The sequence below is a fragment of the Corapipo altera genome, unplaced genomic scaffold (assembly GCF_003945725.1).
Source record: "Corapipo altera isolate COAL_440 unplaced genomic scaffold, ASM394572v1 55, whole genome shotgun sequence".
NCBI classification, from domain to species: Eukaryota; Metazoa; Chordata; class Aves; order Passeriformes; family Pipridae; genus Corapipo; species Corapipo altera.
Window position 1 is genome coordinate 6,245,914 of NW_020884882.1, and position 16,595 is coordinate 6,262,508.

General features: G+C 40.6%; 1 protein-coding gene across 1 annotated transcript; it reads left to right on the forward strand.

Moving 5' to 3' along the window:
* Positions 1–461: 461 nt before the first annotated feature.
* Positions 462–16,546, forward strand: RUVBL1 (RuvB like AAA ATPase 1). Its single transcript, XM_027640517.1, has 11 exons — positions 462–695; positions 1,456–1,542; positions 2,161–2,293; positions 6,242–6,393; positions 7,654–7,743; positions 8,586–8,735; positions 9,287–9,350; positions 10,467–10,665; positions 12,434–12,536; positions 15,557–15,648; positions 15,954–16,546. The coding sequence occupies exons 1-11, from the start codon at positions 555–557 to the stop codon at positions 16,111–16,113; spliced, it is 1,371 nt and encodes a 456-aa protein (XP_027496318.1). The 5' UTR covers positions 462–554; the 3' UTR covers positions 16,114–16,546.
* The last annotated feature ends 49 nt before the right edge of the window (positions 16,547–16,595 follow it).

Below are 16,595 nucleotides of genomic sequence, written 5' to 3' on the forward strand. Positions count from 1 at the left end.
GTCGCTGTAGGAACAAGAAACCTGCGGACAAGAACGAGCCAGTTTCCCCCTCCAGGAGGGCTCCGCTCGCCCACTCCCCCAAACCGCCCCCAGCCCGGGCTCGGCCTCTACCGATTTAACAGAATCAACTAGGTTGCAGAAGACCTCTGAGATCGTCGAGCCCAACCCATGACCGAGCACGCCATGCCAACCAGACCACGGCACCAAGTGCCAGGCCCAGCTTTCCCCCGAGCCCCTCCGCGGCCGGTGACTCCCCCGCCTCCCTCCCCGCGCGGCCCGGCCCGACTCCTGCGCAGCACCCGCGCCCGGCCGGACTCTCCGCGCGCGCCACACACGCGGAAGCGCGGCGGGCGGACCCTAAAAACCTGCGCTCCCTGCGCAGGGTGACGGGCGGGGGCCGCGCCCAATGAACGCCGGGAGCGGCGCCGCGGCGGCCAATGGCGCGGCGGGGAGGGCGGGGCGGGACGGGGCCCGGCGGGCGCGCGCCGGAGCCCTGGTAACGCGCGGTCCGCGTGCGAGGAGCGCGCGGCGGCCCGTCCCGGCCCAGCCCCGCCATGAAGATCGAGGAGGTGAAGAGCACCTCCAAAACACAGCGCATCGCCGCCCACAGCCATGTCAAGGGGCTGGGGCTGGACGAGAGCGGCGCCGCCAAGCCGGCGGGGGCCGGGCTGGTCGGGCAGGAGAACGCGCGGGAGGTGAGCGCGGGGCTGGGCCGGGGGGGGTCTGACGGGTCCCGGCCGTGAGGGGAAGCCCTGCCCGGGCTCCTGCGAGTCGCTGCTGCCGTGTGAGGTGCGATGGGGGCTGTCGGGGCTGTCCGTGTGCCGCTCTCGCTTCCGTGCAATCCCCCGAGGGTGAAGAGTAGAAATTGGGGTGTCAAAGGCAGCGAAACCGGCCAAAAGTCAGGAGATTTGCTGCAAGCGGGGATTGGAGCTGCCCCAGCGCGGGCCCGGCCCCCGGCGGGTGCTGTATCGTGGAATCATCGTAAAATCGTAGAATAGTTTGTGTTGGAAGGGGAGCTTGAGGATCATCCAGTTCCACCCCCTGCTGTGGGCAGGGACACCTTCACTTGACCAGGTTGCTTCGAGCCCCGTTCAGCCTGGCTTTGGAAGAGGATCTGTAGCCGATCGGCGTCTCAGGCAGCCGAGCATTGATTTCCTGCTCTGCTTTCAAACCTCTCCGTGTGCGTGGGACGGCGGGAGGGGCAACGGATCGGGACTCCCGGGTTGAGTTTTGTTTGTGATTTTTAACGTTTGTGTCACGTAAACCGACTGTAGGAAGTAGGTTTTTCTGGTCTTGAATCTCTTTCGGTGTGCATGAAATCGAGATCTTCCTTATTTGTAGTGGGATCGCAAAACACACTAAACAGTTCTAGTAATGTTGGAGCAAAAGATATTAAAGCTTGTGTATAGATGTTATAACTTGTGTTAATAGTGTGAATACTTATTTAACTTATAGGCATGTGGGGTCATAGTGGAGCTGATCAAAAGCAAGAAAATGGCTGGCAGAGCTGTACTGTTGGCAGGACCTCCTGGAACTGGCAAGGTATTATTTTTCTTTTTTGGTATGAAATAAAGTATTCACAAATCTATTTTATTTTCATTTGTTGTGAAAACCACTTTAGGGTAGTAGTTACATAAAATTTTAGTGTACTGGATTTTTTTTCATCATTGTATTGATGTGATTTCCTGCTTTATATTTTGATTTTTGCCGTGTCATCAACATTGGCAGTACCTAGTGGTGTGTTCAGCATTGTTAATGTGAAACCACCTCTTCAGGTTACCAAACACATGGATAACATGGGCTCTAAGAAAAAGTCTTAGAAGTTAATTTTGTGTTAAAACCTGAGTAGTTTTTGCATTCTTTATTTTGTTCCTCTTGCTATTTAAGGCTTTTTCCATTTGTATCAGATGTCAAATTGGAATGCACAGTATTGTGTCTTTAAGGGTTCTGTGAGTCTTTGGCTGAAGTCATGTGTTTTGGGGGAGGGTTGTTATATGTGAGAAATACATGTCAGACAGAATAGTCTTAACATTAAATTGATAGTTGATATATGAAAGGTGATATGATGAGAAAAGTTAACTGCAGAAAGAACCCTTTGTCAGTTCTCATCGAAATTAATGTGTGAGTTTTGGGGTTTGTTTTTTTGTTTTTCTTTCAAAGACTGCTTTGGCTTTAGCCATTGCTCAGGAACTGGGAAGCAAAGTTCCCTTTTGTCCTATGGTTGGAAGTGAGGTCTATTCCACTGAGATCAAGAAAACAGAAGTTCTGATGGAAAACTTCCGGCGTGCAATTGGTAAGTTTCAGGAAAACAGAAGAATTAAGTATTTGCATGATACGTATTTGCTTTTTTCCAGTCATCTGAAAAGCAAAAGCTTTTCAGTGGTCATGGTGTTCTCAGATTATTTTATACCTATTTTCTTCATCGCTGATCTTAATTTAGTGAATCTCTTCCACACTCAGTGCAGTCAGGTTTTCTGTTTGTAAACCATAATTTAATTACTGTATTATGGTTTATTCTGCTTCCCCAAATTCTCCTCTCGTATTCCACATTCACCTCCTGGTTCTGCCTGTGACTCTGAATAAAGCTGAAAGAAAAATGATTTTTAGTTTCTTATGTTAGCAGAAATACTTGTAGACAGAGAAATGCTCTCTCCTTTTTTCCTGTAGTGAGTTCACCCTGCTAAACAAACGGTCTTAATCAGGGGCTCCCAAATGGCAGCATTAACCTGACTTACTGTTCCAGCAAGCACAAAGAAAGTTCCATATCTGCAAAATAAACCCTTTCACTCAGTGTCTTCCTCAGTTCTGGAGTGTGTTTACAAGTCTGATGTGAATTGGTTTAATTTGTGACACACCCTCAGTGACAATCTAAAATCTCATACGATCACTGCTGCCAGCTGATAAATGCAGATAAATGTGGCCCTTTTCTGTGTGAGGATTGGTTTAAGACAGCCCAGCTGATTTTAGTCCTGAACATATTAACAGTTGATTTTCCTGCCTCTGTACCATGTTTCCTCTTGGACTTTGTCTGGGTATTTGGCAGCAGGAAGGTGAAGAAGACACTCAGCTCTCCAGTGAAACAAAAGTATTCCACTGACTTTTAGAAGAAAGCAACTGTCAGTAGTCTCTGGTCTTTGAGTTACCATGAATCTGGCAGGGCCTGGGGGAGGGAAGCCAGAGACTCAGAAGTCTGCAAAATTTCCTTGATGTGATGAAGTTCCCTGTCAGAGGTTTGGAAACCTGAACCAGCAGATGAAACTTATGCCATCCATGTTGTCATTTCTAGAGATAGCAGTATTTTAACCCTCTGAGGTTTAACAGCCAGCTACATTGTTAGTTCCCTGCATTCCCTGAATGTCAACAGAGACACTTCTAAACAAATATTAGTGTTAATGAAAGATGGAACTTCTTTAATTCCTTTCTGTTGAATTCCATGTCACATTTTCATAACACAACCTTTATTGAATATTTTTATCTGTATTAAAAAAAAAATCTCTGAAGTATTTCAAAGGACTAGTAACCAGCATTTCTCATAATGTAATATGTTCCAGTTGGGTTTTAATCTCATGTAGGTTTTAGCTTTCCTGCTTGGTAAAGAAATAATTTACAAGGGTTCACTTTTTTAAAAAAATGATTTTGTACACACAGTGCAGTGTCACCTGTGAGTGGGTGCAAGAGTAGCTCCAGCTCATCAGTACATAAAGTATTAATTTAAGGGGCTTTTTGTGTTTTGTTTGTATGTTTCCTTAGCAGGTTCTGTATACATCATTTACTGCTGATATAATGCATTCTGCTTTCAGGGAGTTTAGCCACCTCAATTTTTAAAAATTACCAGAGATGTTAACATCAATTTTTTTACTCAATGGTTGGTTTGGTTTTTTTCTTGGAAACTACAGAGTCTGACTGGTTTGGACCCATCAATGTAGAAGGAAGCAGGAGTGACTCTGAGTTTACAGAATTTTTATTGTTGAGAGTTATTTAATAAAAGACTTGACCTAGTCTCATGGTCACGTAGTGTTTGGGATATAGTTGAGGGTTTATAATGTGTGAGAAATATAAAAGGTCAGAGTGGGAAATGAGAACATGGAATTGTTGTGTGGGTTAAAAGAAAGTTAACCTGAGGCAGAGATTAATCCAGTCTAGAGCTCATTAGCAGCGGGTGAGGATGATGAGAGCAGCTAATGTTAGAGCTCAGGTGCAGTAAAAAATAACTGCTGGAATAGCCACTTAAATGGCAAAACTGCTCCTTGTGTCTCCAAGCTGTAACTGCCAGTGAATCAAACAAGCACTGTTTAACTCCATGGAGTGCTGTTGAACCAAAACATGAAGTAGCCCACAATTGCTGCCTTGGGCTCGTGTCTGATTTGGGAGTAGTAGATGTCCCTGTTTAAGATGTCTTTTGAGAATGAAGTTCTTAGTCAATACATGCAGATTGATTTGAAGGCAAAGGATATTTAGCAAGTTCAAAGCATCACTTACCTTTGTTCAACATCTGTAAATATTTTCTACAGACACCTCTCTACGAGCACATTAATCTGGCTTAAAGGCAGGCTTCAGAAGCAAATCCCTGAGTTGTCCTCACTGACTCGGCTTTGGCTTGTGTCATGGAACAGACTGATCATATGGACTGGATTCTTTTCAGATGAAATGAAACTGGAAGATGTGCTTTAGCAACATACAAAACATACTCCAAACACAAACAGGCTTCCAGTTTTTCAAAGCAGAATAGAGCTTGTCCTAAAAATTTAAAAGCAAAGCAAAAAGGACAAGCAAACCTGTGAATGTCCAGTTTTTGTGGCACCACCAGTTACATTATATAGATTCCCATATTGCTTCACATTCCTTACATATGAACTTACGTGATGCAGCCTTGTCTAGGTCTGTTTTATAACTCAGAGGTTCATCAGGTTTTTGTCTGATGTTTCAGCATACCTGAAAAACAATTTTAAAAATTACTGAAATTAACTTTATGTACAACTTTATATGTAATCCTAAATCAGAGAAAGCAAACATTTCTTACCAAGAAATTGTCACGTTATCCACAGTTAACTTAGGTTTTGCATTTCAAATACTGCTCTGAATTTGGGCCCAGTAGAGGGAGACAGACTCGTATATGTCAGTTCTTTATAGCCCCTATCAGCAGCTCAGGATTATCGGTGAAGTGTCTGATCTATTTCAAAGCAAAAGGAAAAGTTACGGAACAAGGAAAGTTTTATAAAGTCCTGATAGCCTCAGACTGGGCAGGATGACTTCCTTATATCTTGTTACAGTCCATTCATTATTTTTGGTATGGCATGTGTGTCTCATAAAATACTTTATAGAGTCTCTTCAGATGTGGGTTCTTTGAACTTCTGTGTAGTTAGAACATATACGTAATTGTAGTGGTGGTGGTGAAGATAGTGGTTTTTCTCTGGAACAGTCTAACTGTAAAACTCTTCAGCTCTGTATTGTTCATCAGTTTAAAATAACAGCTAATTACAATAGTTGTGATTAGAAGATACTCGGATACAATGATGATTACTTGGCTGTCTGAAAAATAACAAAGTAAGGATGTCACTGTCAGCTATTTTGAAATAGTTTTAAATTTTCATTATAGCAATTTCTGCTAAATTTTATCTAGCTCACCTTTTGCTATTAACTTGAAAAATACTTTAAATGATACATTAACTATTTCATAATTTTATGGTGTTCTAACACAATACATGTCAACTAATTTTTGTTATTTTTAACTCAGTTGCTAAAATAAACCTTTTTATGAAGTTACCTTTTTCTTCTGTCTTTTTGTTAACTTTGCAGGGTTTTATCTAATGGTACAAAATTGTGTAAAACTTGCAGTTATATTAATGTCACTACTTTTCAGAAGATGATCTGTGTCTCTGGCTTTAGCATAGGGTTACAAATCAAGCAAATCCCCTCTTCAGGATAGGGAAAAGGGAGAGAGACCTGACATTTGCTTCAGGAGCTAATAATAATGAACAGAAGAAAACAATTTCTAAGAGTTTAATAAACTTCTTTGCTGGTCAGAATAAGCTTTCATTCTGATAACACAGGATGAATATTCTCACTTAATATTGAAGAAGAGAACAATATTTTATCTTTCTACCTTTAGAAGTAAAATATTACCATGAAATTGGTGCAGCCTAACAATATGTTACATTTTGTTGATAGTAAAGCAGCAGACTCCTGAGTGTATATGGCCATTGGTTTGTGTACTGAAACTATTTTAAACAATCTCTTGCAGGGTTGAGGATTAAAGAGACCAAGGAGGTTTATGAAGGAGAAGTCACAGAACTAACTCCATGTGAGACTGAAAATCCTATGGGAGGGTATGGCAAAACCATCAGCCATGTAATTATAGGACTCAAAACTGCAAAGGGAACCAAACAGTTGAAGGTATGTGTGGTAGAGTCTCAAAAATTAAGTTTATTTCAGGTTTACATCTTCTATTTTTAGCACTTCTTATTTCTATTTCAAGCTCTTGATCCCCATCTCTACAGAGTGGGGAAGTCAGGAGGCTCTTTTCTTTTGCTAGACAACTTTATCCTGACTGTACATGTTTATCTACTTTGTGTAGGATATTTAGATATTAGTCTTGTCTCCTACTAATTGAAATTTTGGATAAACCCATTGCTTGGTTAGCAGCCCGTTATTTTTCTGTTCAGCAGCACACACTGTATGTCTTCAACAATTTAAAGGTGAGTTTAAGCAGGAAGAGATCTCTAGTTTTGTAGATCTCTAGTACCATAAAAAATGGGCTGAGTTGGGAATCTGAACCTTTTCTCAGTCTGTGATACCCTCACTCGGCCCCTGGCTATAAATTCATGTTCATGATAATAAGCATAGGAGAAAGCTCTTGTTTGGTTTTGTTTTCCTAATTCTCAACCAAATTTTTGAGGATGGTTTTTGGAAATCTTGCCTGTTTCAGAATAAATTGTTCTTTTTGTCACATCCCTTCTTTTTACATGGAGAGATGTGCTCTAGTGAATATTTGATAAGAGAACTGAGAATTGAGCTGGTGTGCTGCCAGCTCAGGCCCACTTTCCCTTTGTTTCCTTGTACAAGTGTCCATTCCATTTCCCTGTCAGACTGGGAGAAAACTGAAAGCTGTCTCTGTTGTTAAGTATCATCTTGCATTTGTTCACTTTGAAAGCAAAATGAAGAGCAAAAGTGAATAAACATGTACCTAGAGAAACAAAAGCATCTAATATATTCCACACCCACTCTCCCTCACGCAGCTTTACAGAGGGTAAGGACTCAAGAAATCAAGTAACATAATTCAGTGCTATAGCCAGATTTTTTATAAAAGTTTTGTTAGAAAGCCAGAGAAGTGCTGCTTCCTAAGTATAAATATATTGTCACTTTACACAAAGGTATATTTTGTAATAGTAACTGGTATCATTATGTTTCTGGCACTGTCACTTCCTTCAGATAGCAGAGTCTTTTGGTAAGACAGTAAGTTCTGTGCGTCCTTCAGATTTATTCTCTGTCCCCACTCCAAGTGTTACAGCTTTATAAAATCCTAGAGGTATTGTTGGGATGAGCTGCAGTTTAATTTTGTTTGATGGGAGTGAGCTTCAGACTAAATTTCTTTACCTTAATTTCCATAACAATATGGAACTGTTCTGACCAACTGTGCTGTTTTCTTGCCTCCAGCTGGACCCAAGCATCTTTGAAAGCTTGCAGAAGGAGCGAGTGGAAACTGGTGATGTTATTTATATCGAAGCAAACAGTGGAGCCGTCAAGGTAAGAGAAAAGTTCTGGACTTTTATGCAGGTGTATGTTTCTTGCAGACCTTTCTCTGCCTTTTTCAGAAGGCTCTCTGATTTATTAACCTTAACTGACATGAAGTGGTTACATGGAAATTTTAAAAAGAGCCCATTGCTTTCCTTATCTGGGGAGAAAAGTCTTTTTGCACTGAAAGAACGTGGTGATCTGGTTCACAATTAAGGTCATCTGGCAAGGAAGCTATCACTGATGCTGTCTGGATGAGTTTTCTTCTCTGTAAGATCAAGACATCTTTAGGGGAAGAGGGATAAAAACCAAGCAACTTTAGTCATTTTCAGGCTGACACGTGCAGCGTATTTAATCTTTCTTTTATCGCTCTGGTATTTTCTCCACAAGATATATACATGTAGAAGGGAATACTGCATTAGTTAGCATTCTTTTCATATCTGATTTAGAAAGTAGTCTACAGTGATACTTGCTGTTTAATGGATGAGCATAATATTTTGTATCATATAATAAATCACCCACCTACAAAAGAGTCTTGAACAGTTCTCCCAATCTCTAGTTAATCTGCTGGATTTGTCCTTTAGCAAGAATTGCATACGGTTAAAAGAAGGGGAGAGAGGAGTGGAATATTCTTGCCACTGAAAATATCAGGTGTTTTTCAACAGAGTTTTTGAGCTTTGATCAGTAGATAGGGTATGCCTGTTGCTAAGCAGGGAGTGGGACGTCCGAATTGTCAGATGAGGCTTGTCAGAATTGGAATTGTGAACTAAGCCCTTTATCAAATTTGTGTCACTCAAGGTTTGGGCACTGAAATTAGTTCTCTACCTGGTTTTCTCTCCTTTGCTTTTCCTCAGAGGCAAGGCAGGTGTGATATCTATGCTACAGAATTTGACCTTGAAGCTGAAGAGTATGTTCCCTTGCCAAAAGGTGATGTGCACAAGAAAAAGGAAATTATTCAGGATGTCACCCTCCATGACTTGGATGTGGCCAATGCTCGACCTCAGGTATCTGACTTCCCAGATGAAGTCCTTGCAGAAAAATTATTTGATATAAATGCAGTGGTTACAAGAATAATGGAGATGTAGAAAGTTGAGCTGTCCTAACTCACCCTCAAAGATTCCACTAAAGGAAAAGCAGGAGTTGCTACACCTTTAAGGCCAGTCTACCTTTCCTCAGGGAGGTGATGCTGCAGCAGGTTACCTGTTAAAGAGACAGTTGCTACATTAGTGTTTGTATACCTGATCATGGAATATTTGCCAGAATACCTTTCCTAGCACTACAGAGAACAGTCTTAGAGCCATAGCAGAACTTCCACACAGGTATTTGGGATCTGTTACCTTCACAGTTAAATGTACAATCTAGACCTAGCTCTCCTTCCCTCCACCACTGTGCCCCATTCCGTGCAGAAATCATAAACTTTGACAGATTATCAAAGTCTGTTGTTATATCAAGGTAGCTGTAGGAAACAACTTTAACCAATTCCTGAATTATGATATTCTCAAGTTATGTGCTCACTACATGACCTCATGGCTGATCTGTAACTTTTGTTTCCTAGGGAGGGCAAGACATCCTTTCTATGATGGGACAGTTGATGAAGCCTAAGAAAACTGAAATTACCGGTATGAATCCTGCATGGTGTTTGCCAGTTAGGAAAGGATTAAAAATCATGTTACTGCTGCAGCATCTGATTCATAAACATTGAGATTTCAAAAAGCAGTGATACAGCTGCTAGAATTGCAATAGCTGGAGACAGTACAGCGAGTTGTTGGTTCATGCACGTAGTGGTAAAATACATACCATGCTCTGCTCCCATATCCTGGGGAGAGAGGTCAGAATGCCATTGCCATCCCACTTCTCATAACATTCCTGCCACAGAGTGTGAGTTCACACTCAACAAAGAGCCAAACTGAACAGCAGTAATACACAAAATATAAAAAATGTTGTTAGGGTGTATTTTTATGTGAAGCAACCATCCTGAATTTCAGTGGAGTAGAGAAATGGCCCCTGGGTAGCAGCTCTCTACAGACTTGATGCTCCATGTGCACAGCTGCTCTTCCTACCTACAGATCATTGGAGGAAACAGTATCTACAGAGATCTGTTCTCCTTTTCCCTTGAAAGAAATGATGTTTCACTAAGTAACTGTCTAAATTTAGGTCAAAATCTGTTTCAGTACCTAATTGAATGGTAGTCTTTCAAAGTATTTTGTCTGTCCCAGAGATTGCTTTGCTTATCCTAATATCAGATTTATCAGTGTAAGATCTTGCATAGTTTTGAGATCCATATGTTCATAGAAACGTCTATAGCTGTTTTGTTTTTCTTTTTTGGTTAAATGCAACTTCTTTGCTGAGATACAGTAGCAGGATTTCATTCTTTCAGTGACATTCTTTTCAGCCACGCTTGGAAACTTCAGTAGGTTTTAAACTGAGGTTTGACTGACTCCTCCACCTCTACCAAACTCCCCAAATCCACAACAGTCAATTTTTCACAAGCCTTGTGAGAAGACAGACCACCCCAGTTAAGTGAGAGAAGTTCAGTTTAGAAATATTTTATTGCACAGATGTCTCCCCAATAAGAGTGCTAAATGCCACAGAATTTTAGTGTCACAGAGATTTTCTTTGTGGCAGTAAAATACCAAACTATGAAAATATTCAGGGAGAATTTTCCTTGCTTTAAGTCTGACCTACTGACCTATAGTTCACTAACAAAACAACTAACAGTTTCTTTTTTTTCTCAGACAAACTTCGAGGAGAGATAAATAAGGTGGTGAACAAATACATTGATCAAGGCATTGCAGAGCTGGTCCCAGGTGTGCTCTTTGTGGATGAGGTTCACATGCTGGATATTGAATGTTTCACGTACCTGCACCGAGCATTGGAATCTTCTATTTCCCCCATTGTCATCTTTGCTTCGAACAGAGGAAACTGCATCATCAGGTATGATGTCTACACTTGAATTTTCCAGTTTGCATTGGTTCATAAGCCTTGGAATTCGCTGTGTCAGTCGAGTAACAATCTCTGAAGGCTTTTGTCTGTGACACTGACACCTGTGATAATCCCCTTCATGGGCTGCAAGCTCCATCAGTGCTCAAAAACTGCTAGTGAGCTTCATGATGGAACAAGCATTTAATGCCAGGCTGAGTTAAAGCAGAATGGAATGCCTCCTTTTATTTTCACTAACACATCTCCTTCTCTAACAGGTTCTGCATTGTCTTACATCTTGGGTGATCTGTGACAGATTTGTACCATTCTCATTGTATACCTCAATATATCTGTTGCCTGCACATTAGAGACATCAAAAGCACCAGAGCTACAAACTTCTACTATTTTAGTTTCCTGCTGCTTCTGGATTATTTTGCTGTTTGCTATCCTAGTTGCATCAGACTTCAGCTTCTTGTTCTTCCTGTTAAAGCATGTTGCAGATCAGCCTGTCCCTTTTTCTGCTATATTGGTCTGGCTTTTTGTGTTTCTTCAATCTCACCAACTACCTTGTTTTTCATCTCCACTCCGTGCTTCCACTTTGATATTTTGCACCCACACAATGCATTCTTTACATGTTCAGTAAAAGTGCTCTCCCCTTTCAGAGTCTTCTGTAAGTTCTATTGCTAATTTGTGGTCTAGGTCTAATTATATCTAAACAAGCTGTCATTAGCTATGATTGCTACTCTTTAAATTAATTTAATTCAGCTGTGTAACCAGCTTTTCCTTTCCCTCATAGTGGCTCATCTGGTATTAATCTTTCTCTGTTTGCATTGCTTAGAAGTAAAGGTGATAAGCCCTTCAAAAATGTTTAAGGTGGACATTGCAGCATTCTCTTTGCAAAGGCGTAAAAAAAAGTACTTGTAAAAGTACTACTTTACTTGTAAAAGTAGAGGAAGTAGAGGTCTGTCAGCATGGATTCACTGCAGAACTTCTTATGAAGAAACTGATTTAAGAAAGGAAGTTTTCCTTATAATACTGGTATCTAATAGAGGAGGACCAGGGCCTAAAGGAGAACTGATGCCTAAATTCTAGCACGGAACTTTAGAAATGTAGTTCTTTAGCAGCACTTTACTGTTTTTACTGCAATCTCTGTAATTCTCATTAAATCTGGCTGTCTTTCACTCTTGACTTCACAGCAAATTGTGGTGCTCTTGGAAAACCAAGAGTACCTGTGTCTGCAGGCTTTGCTGTTGGGTGTTGTACTCAAACAAATGAAGTGATGGGGATTTAGATCCTGCTCTCTCCTTCACACACAGACCTCCACTTCTCAGTTTGCTCAACTGCAGGCACGGGATGTAAAACACTGAAGTATTCACTGGAACAGAGTAATGGCTTGCTCAGTTAGAGAGGATGTTCTCAAATAGACAATAGTGTATATAATTTCTGATACTGCTAAACAACTAAGAATGATTTGTTCCTTGCTGGAAGACAACTTGGAACATTAGATATTGTGATATAGGAAAGCATGAAGGAAAGCACCTCTAACTGCATATAAGTGGCATGTGTAAGAGCTCCAGAAATAGTATTTGTTTCCCTTGGGCTATCCAGTATGAACTTCAGACTGAAATGTTCCTGTCCCTGTCCAGGGAGTGTGTGTGTCTCACACAGACACACAACAGTTGTAAACTGGTAGATGTGTAGTCACTTTTTACTGATTCTAGTCAAGTCAGTTTACTGAACTCAGAATAGTATCTGACCTCTCTCTGTTTGGTTTCTCCTTTAGGGGCACAGAGGATATCGTGTCTCCTCATGGAATACCATTGGACCTGCTGGATAGAGTGATGATTATCCGAACCATGCTGTATACACCCCAAGAAATGAAGCAGGTACATGCAGCATTTTAAAGAACTTGTAACAAATCCCCAGAGTTCTGCTCAGTTTCTACCCATTCTGTTACTATAGAGTTGTTTGTGGTCACCAGGGCTTGTGCCAGAAAGCTTTCCACTTCCTAAGTGCCTGCTGCTTTAGGAACCATTACAGTGAGGTCCTTAAAACTGGGCATCTTCTCTGTCTGATTCCCACTGAGGAGTTGCTAAGCATTTCTAGAGCTGAGACACCTCACTTGAATGAAATGGCATGAATTTTTAGCTGAAGTTACCTCTTGCACAAATGTGCTTTCCATACTTGGCAGGTTCCAGCAGGTAGTGCTTTTTCAGTTGGTATGAGATGAAGTGTTGCATCTTGGGACCTTCAGCCTCAGTTCTCAGGCTTTTCCCTCACAAGAGAGATGAGAGGGATTGAGAAGTGCAACTTCATGAACTGCGTTTTTGCCTCTATTCCCTGTACTGTAGCTTTAACCTACTGGGGCTGTCTCCTGAAACTGGGAGGGTTTTCATGCTCCTAGTCAAGTTTGGAAATGTAAGCACAGCAAGTGTTGCAGAGATATGCTTCCAAATGCCTGGAACTTTTCCTGTGGGGCCATCACAATGTATTGTGTATCGATTATAATGCTTGGTGCCATTATGATGCATTGTGTCAAAGATCCCCCCTCATTAGCCTCTCAATGCTCTGAAGTGACACAATGCAGAAGACATTAGGGTTTACCATGTCAATTCTTTGTATTATTTAAGAGATACTGTCAATGGAGGAGAGCCTTGTCACAAGATAATAGTCTCCTGCTGCTGGATAAGTGCCAAGGTGAAGCCGAGGCATTTATCGAACATAAATGTAGAGGCAAAGCTTCATTTCATTTGGTTTGAGGAGCTTTTCACAGATGCTGTTGTGAGCTGTTCTCAGGATGATTTTTTTATACCTAGAAGGACACTTTAAGGCATCGTGGTGTAGATTGCAGTAGAAGCAGCCCAATGATTTAACAATACAATTAGGTTTGGTCTGTATACAAAACAAATTTTAAAGTGTGACTTTTACTCAGTCTGGGATACTAAAGACTGTCTGGACTTCCCTGTACTGTAAGTGAATTCTGTGTCGTTAGTGCTGTATTACTGTGCAGAAATAAAACTGCTGAAGAGCTTGTTTCTGAGCTGCTGATTTTTAAAGAGCTGTGTAAGTCCTGTGATTTCCACCGTCCCCAGGGGTGAAGAAAAGGAAGTGTTTACAGTAGCATTTCCTAAAGCTAAAAATAGAGTCCAGACATTATGTCCCATAAATCATGTTCCCATAGTCAGATAATCTCATCTTGCCTTAAATTAAGGCTTTTGAATGACGATTTCTCATGGGAAAAGAGGAGGAGCTATTACACTTAACTTTGGTTTCTAACTAAATACAGTTGTGGGGGTGTTTAAAAATAAGATGTCCATGAATTTAGTTCTCTATTTTTGCTCCCATTTTTCTTTTGTGTTAGGAAGAAATTTCTGCCACTGATATTTCTGTGTAAGACTCTTTGCCTTGGCCTTTCTCAATTGATTTCTTTATCTGCGCAGAATCTGTTCATGGATGTACTGAAAGTTTGTTCATAACCAGTTCAAAATGTGTCTTTTTGTGTTGATAAAGTAGAAATCCCATTGCGTAGCTCTGCTCCGAGAGGAAGACCCACAGTTACCTTAGTGCAACCAGAATAGGGAAAAAAATAAATTTTTATGCATATTCTAGTCAAATGTAATCAGACATTTTGCATCTGTGTCTGCTGTTAGATATTAGAGGTTATAACTGAGACATTTTGTTCCTAATGTATTTTACCTGATAAATAGTTATTTTCCTATTCCAGTAAATGCATATATAAGCAAGCTCCTGGGTTAGTGGCTTGGGCCCCAATCTTTCTGTAAGGTTCTGCCAGGTTGCTAGATAAAAAGTTATTTTAAAAAGGTTGTTAAAGATGTGGCATTCAAGATGTTTCTAGCAGAAGAACAAAGCAACAATGCTTGAATGAAGGGAAGGTGATGTTCAGGTGATCTAAAAGTAAAAAATCTTCAGTCTGAAATTGCAATTTGCAGCAGCATTGGCAATATTCAGTATTAATATCTTAGCACAAACTTCCTTCCATCCCATGCCCCTCTCTTCCCTGCCCTGGCTTCCTGAGCGCATTTTTATGGCTTTAATTTAAACGAGTGCTTCTTGATATCTTGTTTACAAAGCTGCCAAAGTGAAAAATACCTGTATTATATGAGGCTTGCAGTTCCAGAGTTATCTCAGCACTACAACACAACATCATTATCCAGTCTGCCCCTTATCACTCAGCTGGTAATACGGACTACCGAGAGACTTGTGCCACTTTTGTTACAGCTTTATATGCTCAGGCTTATTGGTGATATCTTCCTCTCCAACTTTGTAAAGATCTTCCAACTGGTACAAGCCTGAGACTGTTCTTGAAAGATTAGATTCTTCGTAGTGATTTTTTTTTTTCTTCTTGCAGGAATAGGTGAATCACAGAAAGTAACTTTTTGATTTATTTTACTATCTTCTTGTCAATTGAATAAAAAGTGTGTTGTGAGCTGCTAAGGAAAGAGTGTAGCTTTCTGTAGGGCTCTTTGGAGGGCTCTGCTGTACAGCAGCAGTGATACACTGCAGAATTCAGTTAACTGTGGTGCCTCCCCACAAGACTCCAGCTGCTACTTAATTCCCACATACATTTTCCATTTTCTTGTGTAAGTTCTCATATTCTGCTTCTTTTCAGTAGATAGACTTTACTAATCATGCAGAGTTACCATGAAGGGTTAGCAGTCCAGATGTATAGCTTTACCTGCCTTCTGTGATTATAGTTTTTTCAATATTATATTTGCCTGTTCAAAGACTTAAAATTCTATAAATTCTGGTTTAGTGGTAAGTTACACCAGAGTAACTTCACATCATCTTGTTTTATAGCCTGTCTCATCTCTGAGGTGACGGTTTCCAGATACTAAGCTAAGTAGTTTAGCATGTTAATTGGTACCTCACTTATTCTTCCCAACAGATCACAAAACTTCGTGCTCAGACAGAAGGAATTAATATCAGTGAAGAGGCTTTAAACCACTTAGGGGATATTGGTACCAAGACAACCTTAAGGTAAGTTGGGCACAGTTTTTTCCTAAGCATGACTGGGTCTAAAAACACTCACTGTAGAATAAATCACTCGTGTGAGACAAACCTCTCCCTTACAATAATGTGGTCTGTTAAGAACAGTGCTAACATAAGAGAGTGGTAATCCTCACCTTTCCTCCTTTAAGGAATGTATGTGCTGGAGGGCTTGCTGACTTTTCATACTGCTCATAGAGCTGTGCATTTCCTGACAAATGTCCCACCCCTACATGGCTTCAGTTCACTGGGATGCACTGAGTTGTGATTACTCATCTGCCTCTGTTTGATCACAGGTACGCTGTGCAGTTGCTGACCCCAGCTAACCTCCTTGCCAAGATTAATGGGAAAGACAGCATTGAGAAAGAGCATATTGAAGAAATAAATGAACTTTTCTATGATGCTAAATCCTCAGCAAAAATCTTGGCTGATCAACAGGAGAAGTACATGAAATGAAAAGCTTATCATGTTAGATGCTTTGAAGTGGCTTTAAGCCTTAACCAGGGCTGGCTTAGTTATTGAATGAGAAATGTTAATGGTTTGTCTCTTTTGGGACTGAAAAAATATTTAAATGTTGGACTGCTGTGTCAGGACAGAATTAACTATCAAGTGTTCCCATTTCGTTATCAACCATCAGATGCTCCATGATGTGTGTGTAACATCTTAGTCTCCCTTTTATGAGTATATATGAAATTAATAGCTCTTGACCCTTTGGTTTTGTCTTTAGATTTCATTACTGAAGAGCTCTAACTGAAGTTGATACTTAAGAACAGTCTATTTTCCTTATGAGTGTTGTTTTAAAATAGTTTCCTTTTACAGATGAGAACTTTTTTTTTGAATCAAAGTTTGTCTGAAGTGCTTTATAATAAAAATGTCAAGAATATTTGAAGTGTGCATATGTTCGCTCTGGGTCTTGACCTGCCTAAAGAAACAGTCAA

Bases quoted from the DNA above. Each gene is read 5' to 3' on its own strand.
- RUVBL1 (XM_027640517.1), top strand. From the start codon at position 555: ATGAAGATCGAGGAGGTGAAGAGCACCTCCAAAACACAGCGCATCGCC. The intron at 7,744-8,585 runs GTAAGAGAAAAG...GCTTTTCCTCAG, and splicing joins CAAACAGTGGAGCCGTCAAG to AGGCAAGGCAGGTGTGATAT. The intron at 8,736-9,286 runs GTATCTGACTTC...TTTGTTTCCTAG, and splicing joins TGGCCAATGCTCGACCTCAG to GGAGGGCAAGACATCCTTTC.